Here is a 27,877-nt window from a genome sequence, read left to right as displayed (position 1 = left end):
ATTTACCGTACTAATAATTTCGGTATTGATATCATACCTTACTTTACCTTTTTTCGATATACCTTAAAAATCGATGTTTTCGATATATTGCAGTACGATATTTTCGATATATTTTTAATATCGATAAATTTTCTCATCCTAGATGATAATACCCATTTTAACTTAATAAATTATTTGAAAATAATCCTATGAGTTGTGGGCCTGGTATAGTTTTTTTAAAATAATGAAGGGATAATTAACTGTAATCTAGCAGGATTATGGATTACAAAAAAACTGAAATATTATTGCAGTCTTCATAATGGATAACTGGTCAATTTCGTGTTTCTTCTTCTTCAACACTGAAAATGGCTGAGCTTTATGGTTTTGCAGACGTGTATCACTCTTACCCACACTAATATTAAACTTGTTCAATTCAATTTCTGCCCCAAAATCCATTCAAGATTTCAATTTGATCTCATTTCCTATCATCCCTCCTCCTCCTCATGGAAGCTCTCAAAGTTTCTTCCGTCTTATCATTTCACCTCGCCACCAACTCCCCAAGGTTTCACAGATCAAGAATAGAGACGCCGCCGCTTTTCAATCGTCTTCCCTTCAATGGAAGACTCGCTTTCTCTCCTCTTTCATCAATGCCGCTGGAAAAGAGAACAACGGCGGTTAGGGTTTCCACCTCCGCGTCTTCTGAAATCGCTGAACCACCTGAACCGGACGTTGAAGTTCCCAAGGAAGGAGAGAAATACGACTGGTACGCTCACTGGTATCCGCTGATGCCGGTATGCGATCTGGACAAGAGGATTCCTCATGCAAAGAGAGTGATGGGAATAGATGTAGTGGTTTGGTGGGATAGAAACGAGAATGCTTGGAAGGTGTTTGGTGATTATTGTCCTCATAGATTAGCTCCTTTATCTGAAGGAAGGATCGATCAATGGGGACGATTGCAGTGCGTTTACCATGGATGGTGTTTCAATGGTTCTGGTGATTGCAAATTCATCCCTCAAGCACCTCCTGATGGTCCTCCGGTAAGATGGAAAATTCCATTGATAATTGATCAAAGCTAGCTCTTGTCATTGATTATATATAATCATCTGTTTATATCTATCTAGGTCAACACATTCAAGAAAGCATGTACATCTGTTTATCCGAGTACAGTTCAAAATGAAATTGTCTGGTTTTGGCCTAATTCTGATCCTCAATACAAAGATATCCTTACAAAGGAAAAACCCCCCTTTATACCAGAAATCGACGACCCATCCTACACAAAAGTGTTTGGAAACAGAGAGATAAACTATGGGTATGCCACAGATTTTGTCAATGATCAATTTTTTATATATAGCTTTCTTCACAACTTACTTACACACATGCTTTCTTCAGTTATGAACTACTTATTGAGAACCTAATGGATCCGGCTCATGTTCCGTATGCGCATTATGGAATCATGAATGTTCCAAAACCGAAAGGTAAATGAAGATTTCTTGGTTTCTAAAACTGGACACTACTTGTTTCTTACTGGTAATTTTGTTTACACAGAAAAGGCTGATAGAGAAGGAGGAATACCTATTGATATTAGTGTACAGAAATCAGATATCAATGGTTTTCTTGCAAGACAGGAACGAGGCTACAGTCAATTTATAGCACCTTGTGTTTTCTATTTTTACAGTCCCCTCCCGGGAGATGAAAGTTTCGGGCCAACTTTACCCCCTCCAGGAGCTAAGACAGTGGTATAGTCTTCTTCACCTTTTTTTATCATAAAAAATCTTGAATTGTTGTTATGTAATTCTTCACTTAATTTGTTTTCAGGAGAGATCAGCAGCAGCAGCATCAGGTGTGTCAAAGAAAAGAGTGCTTCTGATTTTTATATGTGTTCCAGTTAGTCCTGGCAAAAGCAGATTGATATGGGCATTTCCAAGGAATTTTGGACTTTGGATCGATAAAATTGTTCCGCGATGGTTGTTTCATGTGGGACAAAACTTAATACTAGACTCTGATCAGTATCTTCTTCATGTTCAGGTAAAATAACAACAAATGAATCTCAGATATTTCTTGAAACAAGTTTAAATCTCATTTTGGTGATTTTTTCTATTCAGGAATATAAAATAAAAGAAGACATAGGCCCTAAGAATTGGCAAAAGTCTTGTTTTGTTCCAACAAAATCAGATGCTCTGGTGATTGCTTTTAGAAGGTGGTTAAACAAGTACTCTAATGGTGAAGTTGATTGAAGAGGCAAATTTTCTGGAGGACCTCTTCTCCCTTCTCCGCCACGAGAACAACTAATGGACAGGTATTTTTTGTTGTTTCATGGTAGATATTTGATTGGATATAGTTTAATTTGAAATTAAACTCAAACAACCTCTCGATTGAAAAGTGGCTTGTCGCATTTGGTTGAACTTTGGTTTGGTTGGTTGTTATATAGGTACTGGACCCATGTGGTTAATTGTAGCAGTTGCCGAGTTGCATACAAGGGGTTGAACATTCTAGAAGTGGCTCTTCAGGTTGCAGCCGTAGTCTCTCTTGCCATTGCTGCCTCGGTAAAGCAGAATGCGATGTCAGCCACGAGAAATATACTGGTAATAACTGCGGTTTTGTGCTTTGTGGGTTCTAAGTGGCTTTCCCATTTCGTTTATAAGACATTTAGATACCATGACTACTATCATGCCCTTCGCTAAAGAAAAAGAAAAGAGCTGCTTTGAGTTCTGTTGTATCATGTATGTGAGACGTATAGATGTGAATTGGTGTTTGGTATTATTGTTTGTTTATTGAAAAGAAATAAGAAATAAAATACTGGTATTGCTTTAGACTGCAGAGTATATTTTTATTTAATATTAGTTGGTGAAAATTGCTGTAAACAATTGGAATAGTTGAAAGCAAAAAAAAAAAATCACTTCTTTTTATAAATAGCCTTTAAACAGAATTACCTAAAAATTAAGAAATAAATTAAACTTGTAAAAATTAAATAGTCCTTAACCACTGGTATACCTTTGTTGATGATAAAAATGCCTCCATTGTTTTGAACAATCTCAACTCCCAAAAAATGTCTCATCTTATCAAGGTTAGTTATTTTAAATTCCATCAGTATGGACAGCTTAAAAATATTAATAAGATTCTTATCATTATCAGTGAGAATTAGATCTTTCATCTATATTAAACTTCACAAGATAATAAGTTTGTATGGACCTTGTTTGGTAAAGTAAGAATATATTCTACTATACCATGCTCGAGACGCGAGATGCTTGTTTCAAATTATAAAACGTTTTTTCAGTTTGTATACCTTAGTTTCTTATCCCTTGATTTTAAACCCCATTGGTTGATCAACATAGACTTCTTCAATCAACATCCAATGTAACAAAATTAAAAATACATTTTTCAAGTTCATTTGGTATAGAGTCCAACCTTGTTGTGCAGCCATTGAAATTACGATCATTATTGTCCCATCTAACAATCGATGCAAACAGTTCGTTGTAGTATATACCTTATTTTTGTGCATATCCCTTGACTACTAATTTGACTTTATAATTATTAACTTTACCATATTCATTCAACTTTTTTTAATTTTTATCCCATTTTACCAATCCTTTTTGCTCTGGTTGACAATTCCACTAGATTCTAAGTTTTATTTTTCTCAATGGATGTCATCTCTTGCCTTATAGTTTTCATCCATTTTTTATTTTTAGCTACTTTTTCAAATGTGGTTGAATCTATACATAGTGATTCCTTCTTATTCATTGTCAATCAAAACATTCACTATAAATGAAATCTCTATGTCAATTAGGAGGTTGTCTATTTTCTATTATAACTCTTTTTTGTGCAGAGTAATTGTAGTATGTATTAAGGGTGAGCATATATTGGGTTGACCCAAACTCCAATCCTAACCCAAAATATTATTTTGGGCCAAGTAAATTTAGTTTGGATTGGATTAGGGTTACCTAATTTAAATAAATTTAATTGTTTTTTATTTAATTAGTATACAAAAATCATGTTTTTCTTACTCACTATATTGTTATTTGACCTTATTATTATTATATGTAATAGAAAAAAATATATCAAAATTGTTAAAACATATAGACCATCAATAACACATCTTTTTAATATTTAATTTAGTTTTAAAAATAAATAAAGTTTACCATACTCAAGGTCTTGTTTATTAATTTCAAGTATTATTTCATCAATTAATTTATTAATTAAAATATCAAACGTATTAAACATTTCATAAACGTGATAATTGTGTTAAAATGGCCAAAAACGTATTAAACAGGTCAACGATATATTAGACAGATCAAAACAAATTAAATGATTGTTAAACGAATCAAAATGAGACAAATATTGGTTAAACGGATTAAAAAAATGTTAATAAGTCAAAAACGTATTAAACAATAAAAAATAAATTAAATAATTGTTAAACAATAAAAAATATGTTAAACATATCAAAAATATCTTAAACGAATCGAAAACGTAATAAATATGTTAAAAACCAAAATTTAGTTTGTGTTACTTAAACCATACTTAACTTAACTCATATCCAACTCATATTAATAAATATTATGAGTTGGATAATAATAAATAATATGAGTTAGATAATGGATTGACTAATTTATTTATTTTTAGAACGATTATTTCCGGAGTGCGACTAAATTTGGGTTGAATATGAATCATGTAATTTAGTGTGTGTGGTGGGGGTGGGTGGCTTTGTCTGTCATCTATATATTGATTTCTTCATTGGGTAGCTGCTTCATTCCATCCAATTAAATCTTAAATATCATGTGTTTCCTACGTAGAATTTTTGTTGTTTTGGTCTTCTTCATGAAGTTATATTTTTTAAACATGGATCTACATCTTGATAAGAATGATATGTCAATATCTGAGATTTCGATTGCTTATTTTGTAAATCTCGATATTCATTTGTATTAGTTGGATTGTGACGAATATATCATTGGTCTCATTCATCCTAACGACAGGAATGCTTTGACGACTATATCACCGGAATAAGATTATCTGTTACCGAGGCTTATTTGTTCCCCTGTTCCTTCTCACAGGAGGGGCAGTAAGGTAATTAATTATTGTCCCTCCCTGTGAGAAGGAACAGAGGAGCAGATAAACCTCGGTAGCAGAGTATAAACTGAATCTATTTTTATATTTTAATTTTTCCAGTTTTATGTTGATTGTAGCCTATGATTAAGTTTAAAATTAAAATTTGACAAGCAATTAATTAATAGCATGTTATTAATCTAATCTTTTTTACTATGATAAATATTTAAAATTTCTCCATTGTTCTTATATTCAATTTTATTTTTTTACTTAATAGTGTTAACCGTGTTAGAGGTGAATTAGTCTAACATTTAGAGTTTGAATTAGTAGTATTTTAATAATTTCCTAGATTATAGAAGTCAATTAGTTAATCTATTATTTTAGTTTATGTTTTCGTATATTTAGTTAGCCCAAGAAGTTTTTAGAAGACTTTGTCTTAATTATTAGCTATTTAAGTCTTATTTCTTATGCATAATCAAACTATCAAAGCATTCAACTTTAGTTCATTTGTTCTCTAAATTCTACAAACAGATTCACAGAAGCATGATGAGCGAAATAATATTTATTCTGGTATGAAAATTGTGATTATAGTTGTATTGTCTTTCTTCTAAAGCTTTCTTGATTCTTATTTTTCTTGTTTTAAAATTTGATTTGCTTATTTGATAAAGAGTGTGAGGCAAGTTAGTATGGATAAAATCAAAATTTGAACTTTTATTTATATATATATATATATATATATATATATATATATATATATATTAGTATTATTTATTAAATAAAAATGTAAATAAAAAATATTAATTGTTTGAAATAATACTTTCTATGATAAAAATAAGAATAAATTATAATTGAAGTTTCTTAATTAAGTAAAAAATATTAAATTGAATGTGAATAAGATATTTAATTATTTTAATAAACTAATTAAGTTGGTATAACTATTTAGAACCTGCTTCAATGCTCATTTGATTTAAATTTTGAATTTAAAATCAGATGAAAAATATTTTAATTAGATTATTTAAATAGTTTATTTTATTTAAAAATTATAAAAAAAAAAGTAAATGGAAAATAATTTGATATTTTGTAGTGATTTAATTATTTAAAGAATATGAATGTGAATAATTTTATTAAAATAACTAAATAATTCAATATGGAAAAGCAGAATTTTTTATACAACAAGTTGTACACAAATTTTAAAAAACCATCTATTAAGACTTGTAACTGCACAAAACAAGTCAAAATTTGACTTTAGCTTATTTTGATCGAGTTGGAGTTCATATGTTCGAGATTATATAATATTTGATGGATATTTTATCAAAAAAATTCGAGTCAAACCATATATAATATATATTTATATATTTTTAAATATTAAAAATAAATATATCTTTTGCAAACTTCATCTTCATATTATCTCCTATGCAGTCTCCTTATTGAGTGAGGAAAATCTTGATCATCTCTGATAGAGAGCCTACCATTTTTTATTTTTATTTTAATTGAGATTTTATAATTTTATCATTTGCATATGTAATTTTGTATATTTTATTTTATTTTATTTTTGAATATTAAAATTTGTATTAAAAGTCTGTATCATTTGCACATGATTTTGTATATTTTTATTTTTATTTTTGAAATATTAAAGTTTGTATTAAATATTTATTTTATTTTTAAGATGTTAAATATTTTATTTATATTTTATAAATATTTATGATAAATCTATTTTCACTCATAACCTAAATAGTAAGTCTATTTTTGTCTGAACTTTATTGCTTTACATGAGGTATGTCTATGAACTGTAAAAAAAATGATTAATTGTAATTTGTTTATTAGTATTAGGTATGTTTATAGAAGAGTCCACTTAACATAATGTACACAAAAATTGGAGTATTGAGTCCAAAAACACAATAAAAGACTGTTACAAATAAAGAAAAGGAAAAAGTTTCAAAAGTTTAGAATAATTTTGGTAAAGTTGATGGACAACAAAATATAAACATTATAGTTCTCTCTTTACAAGGTAAATCAAAAAGAAAAATTAATTTGTGATAATTTAAGCAACAAACAAAGTTTAAAAAAAAAAAATCAGTTCAAATTTACTATTCATTCTTACTTAATTCATTTTTACTTTATATATGTTCATAAATATACAAATTTATCTGTCACTAATATAATAAATAAAATAATCATATTTAAAATAAACCAAAATAATGTGATCTAATGTTAAATTAAGTTTATAACTTAGGGTGTATTTGTCATAAATACAAAATAAGGATACATAAGTGACATTTCTAATTTTATGAAAGGTTAAATTAGAAATGATCAAACCATAATAACTACCATAATAACTGACAAAATATTTATTATTTTGTAACGGTAATGTTTCTCATTTGAGGTATGATCAATTTACAAAAGAGAGAAACTAATTTGATGTACTCATTAAATTGGAAGAACCATTTCATCTAAGGAAATAAAAGATTAAAAACATTTTTATTCTAAAGAAAGAGAAGATTCGTGATTACAAATTAAGGTATGCTTCCGTATTCAGATTTAATTTTTCACAAATTGAATTTTGATCTATTTTAGATAATTCTAACAATTGATAAAAGAGAATTAATGATCATAATTGTTAAAATCATATTAATATGGTTTGCAAATTAAAGAAATTCATATATGGACTTAAGGATGTGTCTAAGTGGTATCATAAATTTCACAAAATAATTCTCTTTTAGTGTTGAGGTGAATTTAATCGATAATTTGTGTATCACAAGATCATTGGGAATAAACACATATTGATGGTTTTATATGTGGCGGTATTTTGTTTGTCACAAATTTTGCTCATTAAATCTCTTTTATCAATTGTGTACTCTTTAATTCTCTTTTATCAATTGTTAGAATTATTCGAATTAGATCTTAATTTAAATTGTAAAAAATTAAATCTGAATATGAAAGCGTACATTAATTTGTAACAATGAATCTTCTAATTTCCTTATAATGAAAATGTTCTTTAATCTTCTCTTTCCTTAGATTTTCATTAGATGAAATAGTTCTACAATTTCTACAATTTGATGAGTACATCAAATTAGCTTATCTCTGTTGATGGGAACGTAAAGAAGAAATGGATCGTACCTCAAATGGAGACCCATTATTGTTACAAAATAACTAACATTTTGTCAAAATAACTAACATTTTGTCAGTTGTTATGGTTTAATCATTTTTAATTTAACCCTTTCATAAAATTAGAAATGTCACTTATGAATCATCACTTTATATTCATAATAATTACACTCATAAGTCATAAACTTAATTTCACGTTAAGTTACATTACTTTGGCTTATATTAAATATGATATTTGCACAATTATTTATTATTATACTAGTGACACATAAATTCCAACCGCACCTCATTTTGGCTTTATCTCAAACTTCATCTTGAAAACTTAATTTTAATTTAAGCCTTTTAGTGAGCTTCAAATTGAGTTCGAGCTCAAATCGATCTAATAAAAAATTAAATATTAATTACTTAACTCAATTGCAACCCTCACTTAACTCCATTGCAACCCTATTGATACATCCAAAGCTTATCATGTATTAATATTAATTATAAAAGTGTACTAAGAGACTCATAAAATAAAGTACAAGAATTGAAGAGATGTGTTTTTGTCTTCACATTCAAATGATTTAAAAAAAATATATTATGACATAATATATTGATTTAATTAATTTTAAATAATATTATTAATGAATTATAAATAAATTAAGGTAGAATATCATTTTTATGACAAAATAAGAATGAAATATTTAACTATATGACCAAATACATTTGTATTTACTTGTATCATTACTCCAACAAAATATTTAGTTATTTATTTTTTTTCAACTTGGCACCATATTAGATTGTCAAGTCTTATTGTATACATTCTTTTTTTTGGCATATTCTCTTACAATCCTCTCCTAATTCATTCTCCATCATCCCTCCCTAACAGTGTAATAGTCAGAGTAGAGAGTGAATTTTAAATGTATATGTTGCATCACCCTAAGGCATGCTACTAGAGATAGACAAGTAGATAGAACAGGCCGACCAAACAACAGCTTCTTCATGGGGAAGAATGATTGCTTAAGATTTTATGTTTTAATTAATTTTTAGTTTTCTTAAATGTTAGTAAATTAATTTCAGTTATATACATTTGCTTAAATTTGAGGTGTTTAAGATTTCCATTAAAAATTGAATTTCTCAATATATCAGTGAACATTTCTTTTTATTGCGATCTAACCTACAACGAACCTGTTCTATAAGGGAACATCGGTTCATTTTGTTATGGGTGGTTAATTGAGATTATTTTCAAAACAACCCACAGTCGATCAACAATAATCTATGAAAATACTAGAATATCTCTACCAAAATAAGATTGTCATTAATTATCCTAGACATGTCTTTGCAAAAGATTTGCAGCAATTTTTTTATTTTAAAGGGATGAGAATGTTACAAGTGAAAAAGACATTTTATTGGGGGGTTTTATTTTACATTTTTGCATATTTTGGAAACAAACTTTGCAGTAGAAGAAGAAGGAAGTGAAAACTTACAAATATTGATAATCTCAGTTGGAGACCATGCTTTCAGATTCTTTGACAAACCCATCTCCGGTCCAATCTTTATCGGATTGTAGTCCTTTCCTGATCGCCTTTCGCTGTTTAATCGCTTCCTGTTGCCTTCTCACCAAATCAGTATGGGTGGTGAAATAATCCAGCGAGGCCCTACACATTACGTTACATTAATCAAATAATATATTACTATGTTTACATTAATCAAGAATCAATTCTTTGCTTCTATTCTATATATACCCTCTGAAATCTTCTATTGATGTGAATCCGTGAATGTTCATAAAATCCTTCAGTTCTGAGCACAGCTGCTTCACAAGACCATATCCATGCATCATCACACCCGTGCAAACCTGCTCAAACCAAATTTTATTTCTCAATTCAACTGTCATAATTCAACTTTTATCAACATATTAGTCCAATTGGTATGTTTCGCTACAATAATTGGATTCTGTCAATTCATATCCCTTATACAAGCTTGTCTGTTTCTTTTCTAAGTTAAAGTTATTTTGAGTTTCCAATTGAGAATGTAAATAGTTTAAATGATGTAGAGACAACAAGTATGAACAGCATCGAACCTGAACAGAATTTGCTCCAAGAAGAATAAACTCAGCAGCATCACCTCCAGTTTCAACACCACCAATACCCGAAAGGGAATAATCGCCGTCTCCAAATTCCTCCTTCATCATTTTGGAAATACTTAGCACTTTCGCCAGAGCTATGGGATGGACTGCCTTTGCAGAATAGCCTCCAGGAGTTGAATATCTGTGTGTGACGTTAAGCACTTTTGGTAACTCATATTTTCACTTTTGCCAAAAAATTGTTATCAACACAATATCTTTTGTTCAATTTTCACCTAAAAATATTTCCTCTAATTCTTCACTTTGTCAATTTTCAAATGTGATTATGATGGTAATTGTGACAAAATAAGACTATTCAGGACGTAAAAGTTCAATATAACAGTAGTTTGAATATACTAACCCTTCCACACAAGGTTCAGGACGCAAAGTTTTTAAGTTTATGCCCATTACAGACATTATAGTGTTTATTGCAGCAACCCCCTCACATCCTGATTTCAATGCTATCCTAGCTGGCTGTAACAATGAAACAACATAAACAATTAAAATAACATACAAAGAAGAAACATAATTGAGGACATTTATAGTTCTGGATATTAATTTATGTCATTTTCAACATGATTCCTCCTAATTATTTATTTATTTTCTATTATTCTGAGACCAGTTTTTTTCTGGAGGGTTTAGATACGACTACCATGACCCCACACTTTAATCAATGTGTTTTTTAGTGCATACTCCTACTACTTTAGCTGACATATTCCTAATTGGCATGTTCTAGAAAAGAAAATTGAGTCAATTTGAATACAGTCCCCCATAAATAATAGAAACTTCGGATATTAATTTGATGAGGTGAAAATTCAGCCAAATCACTAGCCTTTAATCAAAGATCAATAGCATGTTCTAATCCTGATACTTACAAAATTCACAAAATAATGTATTTAGTTCCAAAAGGCACATAAAAACGAAGTTAACATAAAACAGCATAACACAAAATGTCCAAATTTAAGTTTCTAGATACTCCAAACATTAGGAGTGGGATGTAAGCAGTTTGGTTGAGTCGGTTTTCTCAACCAAAAAATCATCCCAAAAGTTGGCATCATTTTTTTTTTAAGTCTTTGATCCCAAAATCTTCAACCATCAGTTGGCAGTTAAACGGCGGTCCGTTTAGTTGGTTATAAGGTCGGTTATTTTGTTTGAGCTATTCAAACTTTCACCACTACTAAACATACTAAAGAAACTAAAAAAAATTAATAAGCCAAATAATGATTTTTAGTCTAAGGATTTAAGCTATCAAACATATTTGTCTATATGAAACCCTCAGACAAAATGTGAAGAGGAATATAAACTACAAACTAATGAGGCAGTGAAGATTCCACAATCCACATATATTAGGATCATGAGATCTGAGAACACTCATATTAGCAAGAAAACATCTCATGGTTGTTCTACTAAATAGCAAAGTAAACTGAAATTGATAGGAGTCTGTACATGCTTACCCTATAATGCTAGAGGTTAGGTAAACCAAAACTGTATCTTGCAAAAACAAAACAATTATGGTAACGGTAACAAAGTAAAGATATAGACAAGGGTTGGAAACCTGGGAAATGTCAGTGATGTTTGGAGTCATCTTCGCCCAAACAGGAACGGTGGCTTTTGCATTAGCCCATCCACATATTTCCTCCAACAGGGCACAGTCTTGGCCAACAGCAGCCCCCATTTTACGTTCTGGCATGCCATGTGGACATGAGAAATTGATCTCAATGCCATCCTGAAAATTGAATTTCCAGGATAATCCATAATAGCTATTTTATACAAGATTACACTAAAATGCAATTCAGAAAAAAAGAAGGATTGAGTCAAGAAAGTAAAGTACAATTCCAGTTTGCTCAACCCGGTCAATGAGCTCCTCCCATGCAGCTTTGTTATACTCCTCCATGATTGAAGCAATAAGAATCCTGTCAGGATACTCCTGTTTTAATTGCTTGAATTCCTTCAACATAATTTCAAGTGGTCGATCACTTATGAGTTCAATATTCTGCCATCCAATAATTTGTCCCTTGGCAGAACCATTTACTCCTGCTGCTTTTAACTTAGCATATCGCGGTGTTACATTTATAACTTTGTCTGCTTCCAATGACACCTACATTATTACAATATAGCATCAAAAATATATATCACAACAATCATCACAAGTACACAAACCAAGAAGATTGGTGTCTAAGCATGTCAAATGAAGCATGAGCAAATCAAAGAGTCACTCTTTTGAGTCCACATAAAAAATGTAGAGCCAATAAACTATTCTCTCTTATTTATTAAATTGATATTACCTTTGAATCCAGCATTTGAAATCCTATGAATTAAAACCCTATGCCTCCTACCATTTTATTAGTTCCAAGGAATCTATCATCAACCTTTTCATGGATTTGTATTTCAGTTTTCAAATATCTCCTAAGTAGATTTACCAGAAAGGAAACGAGCTAGTATGAGATGTTCAAATTGGATCCACTTTCAGTTATGATCTAATAACCAAAATCGTAAGATTCTGCGTAGAAAAGCATATCCATATAAATGATGAACGTCAGATATTAAGATCTACAGAATCCGATCATCAAAATCCAAAACATAGACCATGCAAAGTTGAAATCCAAACTAAAAAACAAATTTAAGACAAACTGAAAACCAAAATTCGAATCGTACCGTCTTAGCAATAACAGCGCCCCAGCCTTCATCAAACGCTCTCTTCATAACTGTATAATTAGTCCCAGGAGGACCTGATCCGATCACAAACGGATTCGGCATTTTCATACCGTTGACAGTAACACTCAAATCAGGCTCCACCTTCGTTTCGGACGCTTTCACTCTAACAACAGCACCAGACCGCATCAAACTCATCTTCTTCGACCGATCTATACACAGTTCCATTGCGGAACCGCCTCTTACAACGTGACTGAAGCTCATCGACGCCATAGCTGAAATCAAATTGATGAAGAATCCGTATGAATCGCCTTGATGATTAGTTTATCGAATATCTGGAATCGGAATCTGAGTGTTTCGGTTATAGACGAAACTATTAAATATAGAAAAAAAAGCCAGATACGATTATTCATCTTTCACATGGTCATTTTTCTTTATTTATTTAATAAAAATTAAATAAGCCCATAAACTTTCATCAAAAATTAAATCAACTCTTAAACATTACAAAATTCATATTTTTGTTCTAATCAATTTTATTTATTTATACATTAAAACCAATATTTATAATAATGTTTCTACCATATACATATATCATATGTGACACATTAAATGAAAATATAAGAAACCAATTATATGCAATAAGAGTATCTATCTGGCTCAATACCCATCGCCATCTTCCACTTCCTCAACTGCTTCAGCACCAACTTCCTCGTAATCCTTTTCGAGGGCGGCTAGATCTTCACGAGCCTCGGAAAATTCACCTTCCTCCATACCTTCACCGACGTACCAATGAACAAACGCCCTCTTGGAATACATCAAGTCAAATTTATGGTTGATACGCGAGAAAACCTCAGCTACTGCTGTGTTATTGCTGATCATGCACACCGCTCTTTTTACCTGTCCCAAATCCCCACCCGGGACAACTGAAGGCGCTTGGTAGTTTATGCCGCACTTAAATCCAGTAGGACACCTTAAAAAAATGTGTTATTTATTATTGTTTGTTACAAATAACAATATCAATCACAAATAGTCTTACCAGTCCACGAAGATTGCAGTCCGTTTGCTCTTGATTGAAGCAACTGCAGCATTTACATCTTTAGGCACGACATCCCCCCTATACATTAAACAGCAAGCCATATACTTTCCATGTCTTGGGTCACATTTTGCCATCATACTAGATGGTTCAAAAACAGAATTGGTGATTTCAGGAACAGATAACTGTTCGTGATGTGCTTTTTCAGCTGAGATCACGGGTGCGTATGAAGAGAGCATAAAATGGATGCGGGGATAAGGAACGAGGTTGGTCTGAAACTCTGTGATGTCTACGTTAATGGCTCCATCGAATCTTAAAGATGTGGTGAGTGAAGATATGGTTTGAGATATTAATCTGTTTAGATTCCTGTAGTTTGGCCTCTCAATGGCTAAGGACCTCCTGCAAATGTCGTATATGGCTTCGTTATCAAGGATCACTGCAACATCTGTATGTTCGAGAAGAGAATGTGTTGATAGAACGCTGTTGTATGGCTCCACAACTGCTGTAGATACCTGCAATCAATGAAAATGATCTTAAGACTCAAAATCAAACCATATTCCCTGAAACAAAATATCAAAACAATAGCATACTTCATTCATGCTATACCTGAGGAGAAGGGAAGATACTAAACCCGAGTTTTGATTTCTTTCCATAATCCACAGATAGTCGTTCCAACAACAAAGACCCCAAACCAGAGCCAGTACCACCACCAACAGCATTAAAAACCAAAAATCCTTGTAAACCAGTACAATTATCAGCCAGCTTTCTAATCCTGTCAAGACATAGATCAACAATCTCCTTCCCAACTGCACCATATTTACAACCAAAATCAAATTAATCAAGAATTGGACATTGTATCAAAAGACACTTTACCTGTATAATGCCCTCTTGCAAAATTGTTAGCAGCATCCTCTTTTCCAGAAATCAGTTGTTCAGGATGAAAAAGTTGTCGGTATGCCCCTGTCCTAACTTCATCAATCACAGTTGGTTCTAGATCAACAAATATAGCCCTTGGTACATGTTTTCCTGCACCCGTATCACTAAAGAATGTACTGAATGCGTCGTGTGCAAGTCCCTCAGAATTGCTGAAAAATAAGTGGAAATATAACCCAACTAGAACAATGATATCCATTTTTGTTTGTAAATCTGATATGAGAAACAATGGAAATACATTGGCAACCAAATCAATGAATGATCACCCTTTTTCCTGATTGATTCATTTCAAAACCAAGAACATACTATGATAAATATGAATTGATAATCCATCCATACAGGATACAGGCTTTTATCATATAACAAAATCAAGATTGAATTTTAAATGCATAGATGATATTATCCATCATGAAATCAGTCATTTCAAAATGATCTAGACAAATGGAAATGAATATTATTACCTGGGCATGGTACCATCAGGCTGGATTCCATGTTCTAGACAATAGAGCTCCCAACATGAATTGGCGACCTGAATACCAGCTTGGCCAATATGAATGCTTATGATTTCTCTCATATTAACCTCTGGATTGGATTTCCAACAGTTCAAACCTCTTCTTCTGCTTTGTAAATGATAAACATATACATGAAGACAAAGATCTTTAATGCGTACGAGGAAGAGAAACAGACAAAGAAAGCGCGCGAGAGAAAGAGATGGGGGAGGATCTCCCCGTTTCCCGCCTCACCATCAATTAAGAACTTGATTTACCTAGTAGGGCATGTTTGGTAACCATAAATTGTCTTGTCTTCATAACCGCATGATGATCCAAAGTTCCTTATATACATGTAACCATTGTTTTGAGAGTATGCAAAACTCAAACCCGATACTCGACCGATACTATAATAAAATTAAAATATTTTTTTATTAAGAATTGAGGTGACCTTTTAAATATCTTATCAAAAATATTATTTTAAATACATTATTTATAGCTATTTTTCTCTTCATTAATTTTCAATTCTTTATCTTAAAATTTTTATAAAATGTTAAAGAATTGATAGTTTTATTCAATACACTAGTTAAATTAGTTATATTAAAATTTTGAGGTTCAAAATAAAATTATAAAATCTCAATTAGTTACAAATGTATATTTTTTAACATAAGAATATTTAATATATATATATATATGGTTCAATTAAATAAGAATGAAACCCTTAATAATAACTCAAGAACAAACAATGAAGTAATAAAATGACTTTTATATTAAACTCAGAAAAAGAAAATACATAATGAAGGAGAAATCAAAACAATGAAATTAGAAGACGATTAACTAACGAGAATCATAGACAGAGATGAGCTCGATCTATAAGTAAGAAGAGAATAGAAAAATAATACAAAGAGTTTTCAGATCTGATATCTCAGAAGAGGAAACCGAATGTAAGAACCACTACGGCGGTGACGGCGGCAGGGAATATGGAAACGGCGTCGGCAGTAGGAGCAGGTGTCGGAGCATCTGCAGCTGACACATTCTCAACGGCGAAAACTGACATCAGCACTACTACCATTATCGCCATGAAAATGTTCATCTTCTTTAAGACCTCCATTGATATTAGGTTAAATGTCTGTAGAGAGAGAGAAATAGACTCAGAAAACGTGAATGGAGAAGACGACGGAAAAAGGCAGAGGCAGTTATTGTATATAAAGGAGAGAGAAGATGAGCTACGGGCAGCTGCCCGTATATGTTTCAGATTCTTTGATTGATATTTTTTCTTTTCTCTTAATTTATTTGCAATCTAATTAAGTTTTTTTCTTTCTTTTTTTTTAGTATTGCAATTGTTTTTTAAATTTTTTAAAATAAAATGTAAAAATAATTTATTTTTATTTGATAAGAAAAATATAATTAAATTAGATGATTTTTTTTATGTGAATGATTAATGAGAGAAATAAATTTGTAGTTCTATTTTTCAAAAAAAATATTATTGTTTTTTATTTTTAATAAATGAAAATTTTGTTATAGTAAACAAGCTAATTATTTTTATATTTTTTTCCTACTTTTATTAAGTTATTTAAGTATAATATGGACATTAATAAAAAAAAAAGTTATGTTTTTAACCATTTCTATAAATTGTTAATGTCGATACTATATACTTTGTTAATGTTGATAGTATACTTAAATAACTTAATAAAAAAAGTAATAAAAAATTAGTCTTAGTGTAGTTTGGCTTTTTTACTCTAACATAATTTAAAGCATTCTCATTTATCACATAACTAAAATATTATTTATTTAAAAAATATTTTTATATATATATTAATATTTTTTTAAAAAATTACCAAAAAAACTGATTCATTTCTTCAAAATCACCCTATCATTTTATTTTTCTTTGTTTTTTTTTTTCATGTTATTCAAATAACCCTCCATCCAAATAAACCAAAATATATACCTCTGGATAATCATATATATCTCTTTTTTTCATTTCTTTAATAAAAGGGTCATCACTTCTAAAAGCTGAAATTTTATTTTATTTTATTATTTTGACGCCCAAAAAAAAGCTGGTTTGATATCGAGCTATTTAAAAAATTTATTAGTCTTTATAGAAACCGCGAGCTCTTTTCGAATGAGTAGATGGTTCTCATCCTAATTATCTTCTAATATTTGACTTTAAAAAACAGTACGATGTTCAGTGATCACGGTCGATTGATGCGTTTACTCCACAACGGTATTATTATGACGATTGAATAGATCTTTTTTGAAGAAACGGTAGAGACAGTCGGTGAACTCATTGATCTTTTGAAAATTTCCGAACTCGTTAAAAAATGATTTTATGTTAGGTTTCTTCGCTGATAAACATTTTTTACTTATGTTTTCATCGTTGATCCTCAATAGTTAATCATGTTGTGTATGGTGACAAAGTGAAGACTCGTGTTATGTATTTTTTTTTATCGTTATACCTAAACAATATACTATTACATTATATCATATTACATATACCTTTTTAAAAATAATATTTGAAATAAAATAAATATTTTATTTATTATACTATTTATATATAGTTATAAATAAATTATAAAAATATTTAAACACAATTAAATAAAAATTATAAACTAATTTAGTTAAAAATGTATTTTAATATATAAATACAAATATTTGTTATTGTTGATAAAAAAAAAACAATGCCCGGTCTTCAATACAAACCCTAACCGACTGATTCATTACTATTATTAATAAAGTAACCATCAAGATGTATTAAAATAATATATCTTCATAAGAATATGTCTTTCTAATTATAATTATTATTATTATTATTATTTATTGTTTTTTAGAGAATTAAAAGATACTTAACTTGACATTTTATAACCATGTTATCTGCTTAAAACTTAAAATACTTTCAGATTAAATCAAATCCATAACATTTTGGTATTTTAAGTCGATTATTACCACTAAGGTAACCTTAGTGGGTATTTCTTTTTATCTTTTTAATAAAATAAAATACAAATTTTGGGTAAAATAATATAATGATCCAATTTGAAAACTTTCAATTCCTCGGCTCAATTTATTTATTTAGTTTTTAAAATGTTTTATTTAAATATTAATTTAAATAAAACAATAATCTATCATATATTTTAATTAGGTATATATTAACAAATTTAATAATATTTTTTCGTTCAAATCAGTTTCATCTATTCTCAACTCGGTCGAACAGGTAATCAATTTATTAGTTTCAAATAAAAGAAAAATATTTAAGAATAATAATCTTAAAACTAAAATGGAAAAAAAAATTACAGGATCCTCAAGAAAGGAATCCAACCTTATTTTTTAAATTGTGACAAATAGTCAGAATTATTTATATGATTTTTTTAGATATATAATATTTTGCATTTATTTCATTCATTCTATCATGAATTTATGAGTAATTTTGTTAATGTTATTCCATCCCAATATGGTATGTCAAATTATGGACATTACATCAGACCAGCTGTGGCTTGGTTGTCTCATTATTCAGAGCTGTTTTTATACATGTGCATTGGTCTATCTTTTTATTAATAATAATAATAATAATAAGATGGATTCATAATAAATTTTGAGTCTTCACCCATTTGCGTTTAAATAAATTTAAAAAAATCAAAATATAAGATATTTAATATATTTTTTTTCCTATAATGAAAGTATTTAAATTGTTTTAAAAATACCCAATTAGATTAAAATATTAGAGATTTGTTATTTAACTAAATGATTAGATATAATGTTTGATGGTAAATGAAACCGTCGTCCTCAATTAGGGGTTGTCACATGAGTTGGATGGTCCCATTTCTAGCCAGGCTTTATTAGGACGGCCATAATAAGAACAATAATATTGTCTAATTTATATTAAGTTAGGTAAATTTTGTTTTTGGAATATGAAAACGATCGATATTCAAAATCTTATTTATTTTACACCATTTATTTTAAATCAAATGTTTGTTTGCTACTCTTTTGAGTTTTTTTATGTTGATTTTAAAAAGAAAAAATTATTATTAGATAAAAAGACCCAACATCAAACTAGCTTAAATGCAGAATCTTGTTTATTTTGTGTAACCTAAAAGTCTTTTAATATTATAGACCATTTCAATTATTATTTTTAATACTTATTATTATTCTTACAAACTATTCTTAAACAGTAATTTCAAATACATTGAAATTATTAATATATATATATATGTACATGTCAAAAAAATTGGACAACAAAGTGACAAACAACTCGAATTATTCTTATATTTTGAATGACAATAATTTTTGTCAAATTTCAAATAAAACATGTTTTGTAAAAAAATGATCAAAGGAATTTATTGTAATATATGACCTAAAAATTTACCTAAAAAGTTTCTTCTAATTTTATCACATATTTTATACCAAATTAGATATTTTCACTTTTTCACCCTAACAATTTTTAAAACTAACCATCAACAAAGTTAACTTGAACTTTATTTGTATGAAGAATGCATAATTCGTATAAATAAATTTATGTGAATAATACTTTCAACTTTTTTTTTCCAATAGTTATTTTTGTAAGTCATATCTTTTGTAGTAGTAAATAAATTTGAAGTTGATATTTCATTTGAAAACTCTCTCACATGTATGACTCTTTTATATATAGATAATTTGTTATAACCTGACATAATTTTTTCGACGAGACAAATTTTACTGTTGCTCATAATTTTATTTAGTGATTTTTCCAACCTCGCAGGATTGATTTATTTGGTTTGATTTACTTCTTCACTATCGTTATAGAACTTAAACGAGTTCCTGTTACGAGTCACCATCAAGAAATTTCAAGAATGTTGGATCATCTTCGTTGAAATTTTAATTTTTACAAATTTGTCATTATATTTAATATCTAGATTTTCATTTGGTTGTTTTGATTTTTTAAATGTGTTATTTTTAATTAATATCTTATATGTAACTCTTTATTTGAATAAATGAGAATTGCCTTATTATTATTATTTTTTAAAATAAATATATAAAAATGAGATACTTGTAATCATTTTATTATACACATAAGTTGACCTTTTAAAAAATTATATATTATAAACAAACAACATACCTCTTGCATAATTGTATTAAAATGTATCTTGACAAGATCGTAAAAAAAATCTCAATAATATTGAATCAATTTAAAAAATAATATTTGATCATAATTTTCATCACTTTCAACAGAAACACATTAAATAAAAAGAGAAAATATTTATTTATATATTAAAAACCAAAATTTATTTGCTGGAATAAATTACTAAAATTAGTAATTAAGGTCCTTCAACCATCACTAAAAATTGAGCATGAAACTTATAATTAAAAGATGTTGAAAAATGTTGTAAAATGCCCTCATTTTTTTTCACCATAAATCTGTTGTCACAAATCAGACCAATAAATTTATTAGTGTTAATTGTCTAAAATTGTATATAAATAATATTTTGATGACGTTATTATAAAACTAATGTTCTTAGGAAAAATAATAATACGAGAAGGCATGTAAATGTAATAATAAATATAGGCGAGGTTCATCTGCTTATTTAAATAACAAATAAACTTTTAAATATAATTTTATTTTATTGAGAATACTAACAAAATAAATTATTTGAGTAAAAATATTTTAATTAAAACAAATCCAATTGGAAGACAGACATATCTGATCTATGATAATTGCATAACCGATTTCCTCAATTCTCTTCATAATTTAAAATTTGATCATATTACCTTGGTTATCTCTTTATCAAAATTTTATCTATAAGATTTAATGTATCGAATATTTGATATAATTTTTAAATATTCTACTCTATATATCAAATAACTCATACTCACAATTTTGTAAACTAATTTTAATCAAACAAAATTAACTAACAATCTTCTTTTTGTTCAATAAGATGAAAACATTATAGTCGTAAAATCTATTAATATATCTTAATTTTAATTAAGATAAATGTTACAGAGAGATTTTTTAAAACAAAATCACATGGTGCAATCTTATTGTAAAAAAAATGAAAGATTTATCTATTCACACTTTTTAATTTTTTTAACTAATGATCCAATGAGTGATAATGAAACGGTTCGGTATAGAAAATGCATTACCATCTATACCCTATTTTACTTTGTAGATTTTTTTTACTATCAATTTCACTCCGTTCGATTTTGAGGAATACCGCGGGATACCGTTTATATCATTTTTTATTTATATAATAAAATTCTATAAACAAAATTTTCAATATAATATATATAGTAATATATTAACATTTTATATTATTATAAATAAATAAACTTAAAACTCTTATAAAATATAATTAATAAATAAATATATTGATAATTTTATATAATTTAATTGTATTTCCCGACAGAATTAGGATGAAATCAACACAGAAGACATAAATATAACCCGTCCAATCCTGGTCAACTACCAATAAAATCGAAAAAGACCACCACAAATCGGACAATTGTTATCCGAAATGCTTTCAGATTGTCATCCATACATACTTTTCTTTAATTAATATAAGGTAAATCAATTACTTCTATTCAAAAATATCATATATATATATATATATATATATATATATATATATATATATATATATATATATATATATATATATATCCACCATATATATATATATATCCATATATAACATTTAATTACACCTTTTATCTACAAAATAAATTAATTTTTTTTATCAATTTTACAAGAAGGGTAAAAGGGTAATTCGAATAAGAAGGAAGAATAGGAATTATATATATTTTTTAATTTTGCAAATTGGAGATATTTTAATATTTGATGAGTTTGTTGTCTCTTTCCTCTTGATTCGACCTTTCTCCATGTCTTCACACTTTCATAAAGCAAAACCCTCAAAGGACAAGAGAGAAGAACAACAACAAATATTCATCAATCAATCGCCTCTTCATAAACACTCCGCCTTCCTTTTCCTTTTCCCTAATCTAATCGGAGAGTCAGATCTTAAAAATGGAGATTGGATACGGTTGAATGAAATTACAGATAGATCGATCGATCGATGATGAATCGAGTTAGATGAATCCAAGTTCTTTCATGAGAATTCCTTCTTGTAACTTCCATTGTCCTTCATTCATCTGTTTCTCCAAGCAATCATCATCATCATCATCCTCATCTCTACCAGCAGCATCCGCCAGTAGTGTTCAAACTTCAGAATCGGAAAATGAACCTCCATCAGATTCGCCGCCGCCGACTCCTCCTCCGGATAATCTGCCGGAAACAACGGAGATCGGTGAAGAAGAAGAAGAAGAAGAAGAGAGAGAGGTTGAAATCGCTGCTTTCAAGAGCTGTATCAGATCGGGAAACGGCGCCGCCGGAGACGACGGTGGCGGCGGCCGGAGATTGGTTGATAGGAAGAAAGTGCAATGGATGGATAACCTAGGGAAAGAACTAGTTGATATCAGAGAATTTGAAGCCAGGTCATCATCATGCTTTAATATGTATTTTTTTTAATTTTATTTTATATTTCAACTCTTTTTATTCTTTAATATTCATTTTTCTTACTTTAAATATATATATTTCAATAAATGTTTATTTTCATTAAAATTAGGATCATAAAATCCATCACAAAGGAGGAAGCTCTCAAGTCTTGAAAATTAAGATATCTGATAGCAATTTATTTTTAATATTTTTAACTATAAATTGTATTATAGATAACTATATAAACTTAATTTCAAAATATACATATTAATGTGAATCTGTCATATTTGTCTTTTAATTTTTATCTAAATGAATAGTTTTATTTTAATTATTGATTAGAATGATTGAAAACAACTAAATCTCTTCAACAATTTTATTTGATTATACTCTATTTTTTTTCTTGCGACAGCGACTCGGATGACAATGACGAACCAGGTGTTTGCATATGTGTAATTGCTTGATTCAATGCTTTGATCGATGCCCTATCATGCGTCAAGGTTATTCTTGTTCTTGAACCAGAACTCTTATCGAGTTCGAGATCAACAAATTATACTCATTTTCGAGAAATTCACGAGTAACTTTAGACTTCGAGAGCAAATATTTTGTATCGAAAAAATTTGGTAGCACAATCGTGAACTAAGTTTTTTTTTTTTCTTTATATATTTTTTAATAAATGTATAAATTTCTTTATATATATATTATATATGTGTCAAACATCAAGAAAATATCAACATTAACATTTATAGTGAAAACTAAAATGTTGATGTTTTTTTAATAAAAAAAATATATAAAACTATGAGATAAATGTCAATTTTATGTATAAAGTTGGACAGTAGTTTTAAATTTATTTATTAAATTATAAAATTTTATTTATATATATAAACTTGACAAAACGATCAAATTTATTTTATTTAACAGAAAATTTTAATAGTGTTAATTTTTTTTTACAAGTATATAATTATTAAAAAAATATTAATTCATGTCAGATATTAAATATATTGTTTTAATCCAACTCATCACAGCGGCTTAACACTTTGTTCATGTTGATCGTGAAACCCTAATAAATCCATCCATAAGAATAAACCCACATTTATTTATAAACTCCTGATTCTCAATTTCGCCAATTCCTTTATGAACATGTTCCTCATGTTATCTAGCCGATTCAGCTTCTTTTAAAGAATTGCGTTCATGAATTCATCGTCGACAAGCATGGTGGTAATAATATATATAATTTTAATACTAGCCTTTAAAATTAAAACTACCTCTAGATAGATAAAAATAATATATAAATGAAAAAAGTTTATATAAGGCATTTTTTTTCATGCTTAATAACTCAACTTACAAAATTATAATAAAATATATATATATATATATATATATTTATTTTGTGTGTTTAAATCGTAATTTTCTCTTTCACCTAAATAAATTGAATTAAACTTAACCCAAAATATGAAATGAAATGTATATCAAAATTTGAGATTTTGTATAATTTAAAAGTATAAGAATAGTTTTAAATAAAAAAATAATAATATCACCCTAACTTACGTGGTAAAATATTTTACCCTTCAATCACTATAAAAAAATATTAAAATTAATTTCTTAATTAAAATTTATATCTATAATAATAATAATAATAATAATAATAGTGAGACATGTGTTTTGGGGTCGGACCGGCCGGTTTAAGGTTATCTACCTGGTTTATGTTGTGTATTTTGGTTATCTAGGCTAGGCTGATCGGAGTTACAGCTTCGTATACTTTGGCGGCGGCTGCGTGGATTGCTTAATCTTCTCCTTCCTTCCTTCCTATTGACTGACGTTTCTCTCCGTAGGGGAAGATTCGTATTGATGCAGATTCTCCGATCAAACCTATATTATATATGCTCAAATCTTGATTGAGATAAGCTCCGGTGACAGATAGATCATTATCCTACTTGTCTCACAGGTACGAGCTCAGATCTCTCTAATTGGAAGATATTCGTCTTATCTGTAGTAACTTATCTTATTTGCTTCAGTTCAACAACATATTTTCTAGGGTTTTAGTTGTTGGATTATTATAACTTATTAGATCATGGAAAATGTCATGCCTTTGAATTCTAAATCATGACTCGACCTGACCTGTATTAACACCATCATGTTTCAGTGTAATTCAACTCTGGAAATGTCACTATCTTACTCTAATTGTTTCCACAGCCCTCCATCAATGGCCATTGATGGAGGCAGTAGAATGCCTTAAAAGATAAGAAACAAGATCAAAACTAATGTTTTTATATATAACTATTTGTTATTAACAAAACTAATTACCACTTCAGTTATAATAGTTAACAACACTTTATTCAACTGCCTAAATCTGTTTCATTGAGTTAGGTCTGCAACTTCCTTCTTGGTTGGTAGATTCGATTTATAAATGGATCGACAAGCTCACGAGTACGCTGCTGCTATGGCCTTTGCTCAACAACAACAACAGCAACAGCAGCAGCAACAACAACAGCAACAACAATTTGGTTTTCATCCCCAACAACAGTTCCCTCCATCAGTTCACGGTCCTCCATTCCTTCCCCCACAACATCAACAATATCCTTTTCCCCGTCATATGCAGCCACATCAACTTCATCCTCATCCCCCACCGCCTCATCACCTTATGCATCTTCAGCCACAACAACCACAACAACAACAACATCCCATGGCTGGATTTCCTCCTCACGTACCCCCACACCTTGTTCCTTCAACTTTCCAGGCTCCATATGACTCTGCTCCGCCTCCATCTGATCCAGAACTTCAAAAGCGTATAGACAAGCTTGTTGAATACGCTGTTAAAGTTGGTCCCGAGTTTGAGATCATGATTCGTGAAAAGGAACAAGATAATCCTGCTTATAATTTCCTTTTCGGTGGGGAAGGGCATAACTATTATCGTTACAAGCTTTGGCTTTCAACACAACCAACAATGATGCATCCTCCAAACCATATGATGAATGCACCGCCACTCCACCAACCTCCTTTTCAACCGTTCTATGATAAGCAGTTGCACCATCAGCACCCTCAGGCATTCATTGGTCATGTTCGACCAGATTTTGATCATGGTTCGAGGCCGTTCAAAGGTCTTGCCGGACCTCTTCCTTCGGATGTTGCAGTGGAGCTGAATAGTGTACTCGGAAGCCTCACTGGAACTAAGGAATCTATCAAAAGTGCCAAGGCTTGGTTTATGCAGAGGTCCCCATTTGCACCGGCTCTGGCTGAGGCGTTGAGGGATAGGGTTTTTTCTGTGGATGATTCCGAGAGACAATTGCATATTGTTTTCCTCGCCAATGACATTCTATTCGACAGGTGTGAGCTTTGTTTTGTTTTTTTACATTTTCTTCTTGTTAGTATTTTTAGCGAGGAAAATCACTTGAATTATGCTATGCAGCTTGACAAGTAGGCGCAGCAATCCGCATGACCTTGATAATGAGGCACTTGCATTTAAACCAGTCCTAGGTTCCATGCTAGCCAGGATCTATCATAACCCCCAAAACAAGGAGGAAAATCAGTCACGATTGCAGAAGATCTTACAATTTTGGGCATCCAAGGAAGTATTTGATCAAGAAACCATCCGGGCATTCGAGAATGAGATGATGATTGGTGGACCGATAATCAATTCGGTTCTTGGCATGCCAATGCCAATGGAGTTACCTTCTTCTTCATTAAATAATCCGGCTGCAGGTACTTCCACCCTTAACCCTTATCATTTATCAACTTTTGTTCACCAATTCTGAAAATATTATTTATCTTGGAAAAATAATATTTATCAAATTGAAGATTCGCATTTGGAAACACTCTTTGGATCTAGAATAACGTTCTGAATTTGTGTTATGTTTACTTGTTGTATGTAGGATCTAGAAGCCAGTGGCATGACAGACAACAAATTCCAGTCCTTCCCATTATCGCAGACAAAGAGCATCTTGATCCAATACCAATGTTAACTTCTCCAATTCCCATTCCCGGTTCTGTCCAACCGCCATCTGTTCCATCCTCCGAAAAATTACCACCTTACCCTTTATTCCCTCCAGGGCTAATTCCGGGTATGGTTAGAAAAATGCAAATCGGTAGCGGTGTGCCTTACTCTCCCATGAGCCCTTTAGATATCCCGACAGTTATCCCACCTTCTGAAGTCCCTCAGTCAGAAATACTCGAGAGAGTTTCCAAATTTTTCAAAGAGATAGGCGAAGTAAACCCTTCAGAAGGGCCAATGAAATCATCAGATGAGAATGAAGATGAGCATGAGAGAAATAGCACTCCGGTTAGAAAAGGAGGAGCGTGCATTCCTCCTCCGGCTAACCTTGTTAGGGCGGTGGATCCAGAAACGGGGACTTATGCTGATGGAAGTGTGGAAAGGAAGCCCGGTTCTAGTAGCTCGGGGCGGTTGGGACTTGGGGCGACTGCAGATCCTAACGAGGTTAGTCAATATGACGATGTTTATTCTTCTTATAGAAAACAAAGGAGTTCGAATTATCATACTTCTATGAGTGCTAGGGCTACTCCTACTAGTATTCCTAGTAGTACTACGAAGTAGAAAGTATTGTTTTTGAAAGGGTGAAACAAACGCAACCTCCTGCGCTACAATGGCACAAAGTAGAAAGTATTATTGTCATTGTGGTTTTTTTTAGTTGGTCTATTTGAACTTAGAAGAGGACAAGTTACTTAATTTGTAATTTCTCATGTTCATCCGTTTTATTTTGGCGGTTGCCTTGTTCAAGTTTTTATCGTAGTCTTGGTTGCCTTGTTCAAGTTTTTATCGTAGTCTTGGTTGCCTTGTTCAAGTTTTTATCGCATTCTTGGTTGATTTGTTCAAGTTTTTATCGCATTCTTGGTTGTCTTGTTCAAGTTTTTGTGTGGTTTAGTTTAGTCTTTGTATCACTCTTTAAAAAGAACAAAAAATATATATTTTAGTTAGGTGTGCACTATGTAAGAGTTTGTTAATTATAGGATTATTTGAATAGTCTCATATGTGATTATATAATGATAAAATATAATTTTTAAAGAAATAAAAGTTATTTTAGTTTAGTTAATGAATAATGTAAATTCAGACAAATCAATTCATACTAATATTTATATTTATG

General features: G+C 30.1%; 4 protein-coding genes and 1 pseudogene across 4 annotated transcripts; 3 read left to right on the top strand and 2 right to left on the bottom strand.

Moving 5' to 3' along the window:
• Nucleotides 1–396: 396 nt before the first annotated feature.
• LOC124929487 lies at nucleotides 397–2,789 on the top strand (annotated as a pseudogene).
• Nucleotides 2,790–9,397: 6,608 nt separating this feature from the next.
• On the bottom strand, nucleotides 9,398–13,223 carry LOC124931870 (dihydropyrimidine dehydrogenase (NADP(+)), chloroplastic). The gene is made up of 7 exons (XM_047472445.1): nucleotides 12,878–13,223; nucleotides 12,054–12,320; nucleotides 11,778–11,948; nucleotides 10,584–10,696; nucleotides 10,181–10,367; nucleotides 9,846–9,955; nucleotides 9,398–9,758 (listed from the first exon to the last, which is right to left on the bottom strand). Exons 1-7 carry the CDS (start codon nucleotides 13,145–13,147, stop codon nucleotides 9,602–9,604), a joined length of 1,275 nt encoding a protein of 424 aa, XP_047328401.1. The 5' UTR covers nucleotides 13,148–13,223; the 3' UTR covers nucleotides 9,398–9,601.
• Nucleotides 13,224–13,495: 272 nt separating this feature from the next.
• On the bottom strand, nucleotides 13,496–15,522 carry LOC124932298 (tubulin alpha-1 chain-like). Its single transcript, XM_047472916.1, has 5 exons — nucleotides 15,302–15,522; nucleotides 14,781–14,992; nucleotides 14,514–14,713; nucleotides 13,911–14,419; nucleotides 13,496–13,844 (listed from the first exon to the last, which is right to left on the bottom strand). Exons 1-5 carry the CDS (start codon nucleotides 15,412–15,414, stop codon nucleotides 13,532–13,534), a joined length of 1,347 nt encoding a protein of 448 aa, XP_047328872.1. The 5' UTR covers nucleotides 15,415–15,522; the 3' UTR covers nucleotides 13,496–13,531.
• A 6,621-nt stretch (nucleotides 15,523–22,143) lies between these two features.
• On the top strand, nucleotides 22,144–23,437 carry LOC124932420. Its single transcript, XM_047473044.1, has 2 exons — nucleotides 22,144–22,783; nucleotides 23,194–23,437. The coding sequence occupies exons 1-2, from the start codon at nucleotides 22,383–22,385 to the stop codon at nucleotides 23,243–23,245; spliced, it is 453 nt and encodes a 150-aa protein (XP_047329000.1). The 5' UTR covers nucleotides 22,144–22,382; the 3' UTR covers nucleotides 23,246–23,437.
• Nucleotides 23,438–24,496: 1,059 nt separating this feature from the next.
• On the top strand, nucleotides 24,497–27,494 carry LOC124930793 (calcium homeostasis endoplasmic reticulum protein). Its single transcript, XM_047471149.1, has 4 exons — nucleotides 24,497–24,726; nucleotides 25,149–26,105; nucleotides 26,188–26,480; nucleotides 26,651–27,494. Exons 2-4 carry the CDS (start codon nucleotides 25,189–25,191, stop codon nucleotides 27,328–27,330), a joined length of 1,890 nt encoding a protein of 629 aa, XP_047327105.1. The 5' UTR covers nucleotides 24,497–24,726; nucleotides 25,149–25,188; the 3' UTR covers nucleotides 27,331–27,494.
• Nucleotides 27,495–27,877: the final 383 nt, after the last annotated feature.

Source organism: Impatiens glandulifera, chromosome 3 (assembly GCF_907164915.1).
Source record: "Impatiens glandulifera chromosome 3, dImpGla2.1, whole genome shotgun sequence".
Classification (NCBI taxonomy): Eukaryota; Viridiplantae; Streptophyta; class Magnoliopsida; order Ericales; family Balsaminaceae; genus Impatiens; species Impatiens glandulifera.
Note: the sequence above shows the minus strand (reverse complement) of the source record. Positions and strands in the feature narration are given on the sequence as shown.